At 33.0% G+C, this 8,036-nt stretch overlaps 1 protein-coding gene across 1 annotated transcript; it reads left to right on the forward strand.

Annotated features, from left to right (window-relative positions):
- Positions 1–200: 200 nt before the first annotated feature.
- LOC144560934 (ent-copalyl diphosphate synthase 1-like) lies at positions 201–7,144 on the forward strand. Its single transcript, XM_078310147.1, has 15 exons — positions 201–367; positions 979–1,113; positions 1,959–2,032; positions 2,117–2,420; positions 2,549–2,732; positions 3,131–3,345; positions 3,516–3,636; positions 3,735–3,847; positions 4,053–4,279; positions 4,518–4,633; positions 4,715–4,813; positions 4,905–5,162; positions 6,090–6,234; positions 6,363–6,578; positions 6,894–7,144. The coding sequence occupies exons 1-15, from the start codon at positions 262–264 to the stop codon at positions 7,113–7,115; spliced, it is 2,535 nt and encodes an 844-aa protein (XP_078166273.1). The 5' UTR covers positions 201–261; the 3' UTR covers positions 7,116–7,144.
- The last annotated feature ends 892 nt before the right edge of the window (positions 7,145–8,036 follow it).

Here is an 8,036-nt window from a genome sequence, read left to right on the forward strand (position 1 = left end):
TGTAAATGTTGCATTCTTTGTAAATTATGACTAGGAAGAAATAGGGGCACATGACCTTTCTCGTATTAGTACTATTCAAAGAGAAGTCGATCGGTATGAATTTTATAATATTGGTACTGTTCAAGGGGGCGCATGATTTCTTGTCCTTATTAGGCCTCCTCTCTCATATATAAAGCTACCTCACCATATCACTTGTACAAGCAATTTCGGGTAACGCTTCGTCTTCCACTTTTAACTCCCAAAACACTACTCTAAATCTTGATGCATCCACCACCCTCCTACATGGCCTCTTGGAAACCATGGTTACCACTCAGCCTCCCAAGATCATATCAGATTCATGACCTTCTAGTACAACCTTTTCCGTTGGGTACCTTGTCACGTCTTCTCTCTTGATCTTATTTTCAGTTAATTTATTCTTCCGTTAATAAACTATTTACATGTTTAAGTGCATACAGTTCTCTTTCTCCATGATAAAGAACATATTAAGCTGTAAGCTCAAGTTAGTTCGTAGAAAATAATAATATAACATATTAAGAAATAAGAAACTAATACAAAATAAATTAAAATAAATTGTGTTTAATAAAAATTAGTCATATTACGTGTCACGTGATGTCACTTGACTAAAATGGTGGAGGATAATCACATCGTTCAATGGTCACATCATGTGACACACTAGTCATGTCACATAGCAAACACATTTGATGTACGTATTTTGTGACGTTATCTGCTGTGGCTAGTAACATCATGACTTATTTACTTCACTAGTTCAGATTAGCATAATAACAACTTTCTATGAGCGACAAATTTTACACAAACTTAACATGAAAACTGGATGCAGCTGCAAATAGAAAAACTGAGGGATCCCCATTTGTCACAGAATGGATGAGAGTTTATGAAACATTTTAATTTCAAAGTTGCAATGCCTGTTCTTTGTTCTGTTTTCAACCTTAATTTCGTGTGATAATTAAATGTGTGCAGGCAATGGAAAGAAGCAAGGAGACATTTTACAAATGGGCGTAGTGATTAAGGGATGCAATAATGGGGTAAGATGCAGTTCTAGTAAAAATAACAAGCAGTGGCAGCAACATCCGTTATCCAAAAACATGACAAAAGGTGCCTATTCTCATCCCTTCTGCATCTTTGTTTCTTTCTGTTGACCCTTTATCATTTCATTTTTTATTGATTATACTCTCCATTAGAATCTCCAAAGGCGACGCGTTTCTCATATCAACATTTACATTCTAGAATATCCCTACACATGATGAAATGTAGATGAATCTATGTTTACGTACTTTTTAAAGTTAACCTTCTATTGCAAACTATAATGTACATTTTCTGTGCTCCGGAGAAAATAGTGGCCCAGAGTTTTTAGAGTGGAAAGCAAAACAGCACAACTGTGTATAATGGATATAATTAGTCAATTCAGATATTTGTTTTTGATAAGCCCAAAATGTAAAGAAAAGAACTTTCATTATCCCAAAATTAATTGTCTGCCTCAATTATGCTATTCCACCTCAATTTACCTTCAAAGCTATGCATTATCAGAGGAGGGGGCTCTTTTGCTCACTTCGGGGAAATATATTTGTCAACAAAATATTTAGTTTAAAAAAATATAAGATTATCTATGCTTTAAGAAATATCTGTTTTTTCGGAAGATGGAACCGTGGACTACATATTATTGGAAGGGTTGCCCATATTTAATATCACGGATTTGTTAATGATTCTTAGATATAGCAGTGATTCTAAAAACAAGACTGTGGTCATGATATACGTGAACATTGAACCTTACAAAAATGAATCGATAGTGATCTTATTTTTCTTAGAGTATTGTGTTTTTTTTTTTTCTTTTATTCAAATTCCTTATTTTTTTATGAAAGAATTTTTCTTTTCTCAAATATTAATAAAATGCAGTGCCATGTACAGGGAACCCAATTTTAATTATGACAATTTATATACAGGTTACAAAATGCAATTCATGGGCAATGTTGTTCCAGCTCTTAGATCTCAGAATACTCTTCCAACTGATGAAAAGGTAGCTACTTGCTCTGAAGTTCATTTTTCCATTTTAGAAACAGTAACTTCCATAAGAAATGTTTTTCCATATCTTGTTCTGCAGCTTTCAGAGGGAACCAAATTACCAGAATTTATGAAGACAATCAAGGATATGTTAAAATCAATTAATGATGGAGAAATTACTGTGTCACCATATGACACAGCATGGGTTGCATTGATAAAAGACGTCAATGGGGGTGAAGGTCCACAATTTCCATCAAGCCTTGAATGGATTGTCTCCAATCAACTGCTAGATGGGTCATGGGGCGATGCAGGTTTTTTCTCAGCATATGATCGGATGATCAACACTCTTGCATGTGTCATTGTGCTGACCACATGGAGGATTCAACCTGAAAGATGCAACACAGGTAGTGACTGCCAATTAAATTAAACAAATCACATATATATATTTCGTCCTTTATTCAGAAGTTACCTCCTGTAGGTTCTTTTTTTGTTTTCCTTTAAGCCAAATAAAGAATTTTTATTTTTTTGTTAGGTTTGGTATTTCTTCGTGAGAACATGTGTAGATTGGCAAACGAAGTAACGGAGGATATGCCTATAGGTTTTGAGATTGCTTTCCCTTCTCTACTGCAAATGGCGAAGGATCTTGGCTTAGAATTGCCCTTTGATGATCCCATCCTACAAAATATAAATGCCATGAGGGACACAAAACTTAAGAGGTTCAGATCCCATCCTGCATTTACTTTTCTATATATGTAGATCAAATCAGTTGCTCTTTTTTTATAATAACCCTTAAGTCAGTTGCCAGAAACCGCAACTTTTTCCAAAATAACCGAAAGAATATGATGATAGTGGAGTAGATCAGCCCACAATCGAATTTGGCCCATATCCATGCTTTCAAATATCAGAAATGAACTCATGTATTATTGCCCATATATTTTATGTATTTCCTACATATATCAGAAATTAATGTATGTATTGTTAGATCTGTTTCAACCTGCTCATGTGTATGACCCAACAGGTTATGCACTTAAGGTATCAATCTGTCTAAAAATATGCTCATCGACACTGATATTTTAAATCTTCTTTTCTATCGGTTTTTTTGCATTTTCAATAGGATCCCCAAAGATCTTATGCATGACGTTCCAACGACACTCCTTCATAGCCTAGAAGGGTTGCCTAATTTAAATTGGGAAAGACTTCTCAAACTTCAATATGATGATGGCTCCTTTTTATTTTCTCCTTCTTCTACTGCCTATGCATTTATCCAGACAAATGATGAAAAATGCCTTAGTTATCTTAAACAAATTGTCAATAGATTTCATGGTGGAGGTAAATAATATTAATTGTTTACAGAATATTAACTTGTAGATATGTCCAATAATTTATAAACACATGTCTTCTGTCATGCACTTCAAAACATAAAATGGGAAATTTTCATTTGTCAACCTTCGTAATTAATATACTTCTTTTGTTTTTCTTTCTTCCTTCTGTTTTGTTAGCACCGAATGTTTATCCAGTGAATCTTTTCGAACGCATGTGGGTTGTTGATAGATTGGAGCGCCTTGGCATCTCTCGGTACTTCAAAACTGAAATTGTCAGCTTGTTGGATTATGTCCATAAGTATACAGCTCCCCTTATCCTTGTATATACTTATCAGCTGTAATTTGATTATTTTTTTTTTCAACTCAAATGCTAATTGTCTATATATGTGATAACAGAGCTTGGACTGATCAAGGGGTATGTTGGGCAAGGAATTCGACAGTACATGATATTGACGATACATCAATGGCATTCCGTCTTCTTCGTTTGTATGGATATAATGTCTCCCCATGTAAGATGCATTAAAAAGTGGCTTGTCTTCATTGTGAATTATTTTCATTTTACAAATCTTTTCTTTTCAAAAAGAGGGCTGTAGTAAGGGTATAATTTACCTATACAAATACACTTTCAACAAATCTTTTAATATTTCCCAACTTATATTTATTGTTTTTTTTGTCTTAACAATGTTATTATTGTTACTGTTTAATTTATTTTAGGTGTATTTAAGCACTTCCAAAAGGATGGGGAGTTCTTCTGCTTTGCAGGGCAGTCAAATCAAGCCTTGACCGGCATCTACAACTTGAACAGGGCTTCTCAAACCATGTTTCCTGACGAGCATATTTTGCAACAGGCAATGAACTTCTCTTACAAGTTTTTAAGAGAGAAACAAGTTTCTGGCCAGCTAAGAGATAAGTGGATTATTACAAAGGACCTCCCAGGAGAGGTAAATGGGCCAATAAATGCCTTTTTGTGGAATTAATGAGAATTTGAGCAATATTTACTTTACATCATTTTTCTTTCATCGTTGATAACATCAGTAATTAAAAAGATTAAAAGCTTAAATTGAGGACAAAATTTCTTTTGTTTTACCAAATTTTTTATATATATTGCAAATGATACATGTACATCAAAAAACATTCTTTGAAGCATTATTATAGTTTTTTTTTTCCAATTAAATGCAGGTGGCATATGCATTGGATTTCCCATGGTACGCAAGTCTACCGCGTGTTGAAACAAGGCTGTACTTGAATCAATATGGAGGCAGCAGTGATGTTTGGATAGGCAAAACTCTTTACAGGTAAATTATTTTTGCAATTTGCATGTATTTTAGGTACATATTTACTATTGCTGACATCTAGATATTCCATGTTGTTGGTAGGATGCCATTTGTTTGCAACGACATATATCTCGAGTTTGCAAAAGTGGACTTCAACCGATGTCAAATGGTACATCAACTTGAGTTAAACAACCTGCAAAGGTAAAATTATTTTCAAATCCAAGAAATTTTTCTAATTGAATTTATATACGATCTGCATATGATTATCAATTGTGGTTGTGAAACATAACAGGTGGTACAAGGAAACAGAGCTAGAGAAGTTTAAAGTGAAGAGAAAGGATGTCGAGAGAGCTTATTTTATAGCAGTATCCTCAATTTTTGAGCCAGAACGAGCAACTGAGCGACTTGCCTGGGCACGGACTTCTCTACTTGCCGATGCTATCACTTCATTCTTCACTAGTGGTCATTGGTCACGAAAACTACATGAGTTCATTCTCAATTTTCTTGGAAAAGAGAGTTCCAATATTAGCTCTCCTAAACACTTTATCAGGTATGTCCTTCTAATTATGCTTAATAAAATTTATTTGTAGCCAATTTCTGTTTTGAAACAAGTATTTTTCACATTCAAATATACAAGTACATATTATTTCATATAAGCAATGTGTTTCTGTTCTGTATACAAAATGTTTTCACAAATAAATATACTGCCGACATCAAGGACATTTTTTTTTTCAGCTTTAGATCAATTCGGCAGGTTGATTATGGAATCGACCAAACAGGATCTGAAACTTGGATTATTTTTTCAAATTATTATTTGTACTAAAAATAGAATAAAATTTAGAAATGTTAATTTCTCCAAAAAGATATGTGAAGACTAAATAATATTGCTATAGTTTATTACATTTACATTAGCCATACACAATATACATGTTATATTCTTCACTTCAAATGTCAAGAAATGTAGTAAGAGACGAAATCATAATTTGAAGCTATATTGCAATAACAATACATTATTGTCCATAAGAAAAAATGAAAGGATTCAACCAAAAATTACAAAAATTAGAATGCGTAATAAAATAAAAACAATTTATATTTTCAAAAAATTTACAAAAATAAATATAAATTTTATATTATACATAATTGATTCTTTTCAGATATCTGAAAAGTTTGAGGTCTTATATGTGCAAATTTCATAAGACAAAACAAATACTAATTATTGTCTATGCCTTCAAATGGTCTATGTATGAATCAAAGGAGGAGTCTATCTAAGTAGCATGAAAATAGCATACAAATCTTATCGTTTTCCATGTATTTTTGGTGAATTTGTTAAAAAAGAGTTAAATTGTTACGTTCTTTGCTTGTTTAGTTGGAAACCGTACATAACCAGTTCTGATTTGGTGGGCAAGATAAACAGTGAACATATAGAAGTTCATCATTTAACTAGTATATATACTTAAAAAATGAAATTGTGTTGCAGGATTGGAGAGCAAAACAAGAGAAAAGAGGGTTTAGTGTTGGCAGCTGCATTAAATCAAACACTAGAACTCATGTCTTCTGAGTCAGGCTCACTTTCAAAAAATCAGGGCCAGCAAGAATTCACCTACCATTATTTAAGACATGCCGTAAGTTTATTTGGCATTTTTATTGGTGTATTTTTTTTTTCAGGTCAGTATGTGGTAGAATTAGTAAAATTACGTCATGTAGCTTCACCATATTTTCTAATTAATTAGTTCTTCTCATGGCCTTGTAGTGGATGAAGTGGCTGCTGACTTGGAGTGGCAGTGAAGCTGACTACAGGTTGAGTCCTATAGGTCAAATGGGGTTACTTTTAGTTAACTCAATAGAAATATGTGCCGGGCGATCTATTTCGGATGAATTTGAAGTTGTTAGTGAAAAGTATAGAAAGATTTCACAACTAACTGCTTCGATCAGCTGCAGGCTTCATGAAATAAAACTTCAATCTACGGTATGTTCTATATGTTTCTTTATTTGTTCTTTTTTAAAATTATATAGCGAAGTCTCTCAAGTCTTGCATCAACTCAGAAGCTGCCTTCAGTAGTGCTGGACTTGTTCTCATTAATATTTTAAAATCACTTACAAATAATGCATGATAGAAAATTAGATAGTACTTCATAATTAATTTTAGTGAAAAAAACAAAACTTACTGGTGAATTACATATTACATACCTGTTTTCGGTATTTAATTGTTATTTCTGAGTTACCAGCACTGGTATGCACGGTATTTAATGAAATTCCCTTTTCATCTTTTCTTTGTGTGTAGGATTTGCCCAGCGAACAAGGAGACCAAATCAGAGTTGGCAAGGAAGTGGAAAGAGAAATGCAACAGTTAACACAACTGCTGATTGAAAGCCCTAATTTCCAGGAATGCAACACCAAAGGAACCATTCTAAGTGTTGTCAAAAGCTTCTATTATCTAGCTCATTGCACTCCAGTTACCGTTGACAAGCATATTTCCATGGTCCTCTTTGACAAAGCAAAGTAAAACCATCTTGTGTTAAATCACAGTGCATACATTGTACACGGTTGCCGAACCGTATTTAACATGGTTCCCATAAGCGAACACCCGATTTTCAATAAAAAGGCATGGAAACAGGTTATTATTACACCATCATAGTAACCGTGTATAATAACATGGGCTATATACCCGGTTTCTACAAGGGAACCGTGTATGATTTTTGAAAATGAAACATGGCTCTTATATACATATAATGTATGTTACTCTTTGTACGCGGTTTGTTTTTAAGAACCATGTATGATTTCAATTTTTTCTTCTTAAATACAATTAACATCCTTATTTGCTGGACAATTAACATACAATATTACACATTTCAACAAATATTGAACATTTACAACATACAAAAATCAAACAATATTCATACAACATTCAACATACAAATACATTCGTAAATCATAATTTAACAATCAATTTGGAGAACAATATATTTTTTATTTTTTTTATAACTTCTTTAGATACGCTTGCTTAAATTTTTGTAACGAACATGTTTTATCTGACCAATGCTAGTTTTGAACATCCTGACAACATTTATATGTATATAGGGAGTTGGATTGGTCAGTTGTAAAAATTGATGGCACACAATTCCAGTAGACCTCGCGTGGATTTGATTATATATATAATTAATGCACTAGTTTAAATGTAATTGTTTTGCTGGTTACTTTTTTTTATTAAAATGCTAGATGTTACCTAAAACCTTCTTTATATTTATATTGTACATGCAAATACGGAATTAATATTTTGTGATGTGGTACCGTTCTGTATTTGGTTTGAATAGCTAATAGATATCGAATACTTTGCAAAGTATGACATGGTATACGTGTGTTGAAACCAATGACAATTCTTGATTATGTTCGAGAGCCAAAAACATGACATATGCAATGTTCAATA

The sequence above is a fragment of the Carex rostrata genome, chromosome 10 (genome assembly GCF_964058835.1).
Source record: "Carex rostrata chromosome 10, lpCarRost1.2, whole genome shotgun sequence".
Taxonomy (NCBI): Eukaryota; Viridiplantae; Streptophyta; class Magnoliopsida; order Poales; family Cyperaceae; genus Carex; species Carex rostrata.

Coding starts and splice junctions, on each gene's coding strand:
- LOC144560934 (XM_078310147.1), top strand. CDS start 262: ATGCATCCACCACCCTCCTACATGGCCTCTTGGAAACCATGGTTACCA. Junction 368..978: donor AGTACAACCTTTTCCGTTGG/GTACCTTGTCAC, acceptor AAATGTGTGCAG/GCAATGGAAAGAAGCAAGGA. Junction 3,848..4,052: donor TGGATATAATGTCTCCCCAT/GTAAGATGCATT, acceptor AATTTATTTTAG/GTGTATTTAAGCACTTCCAA.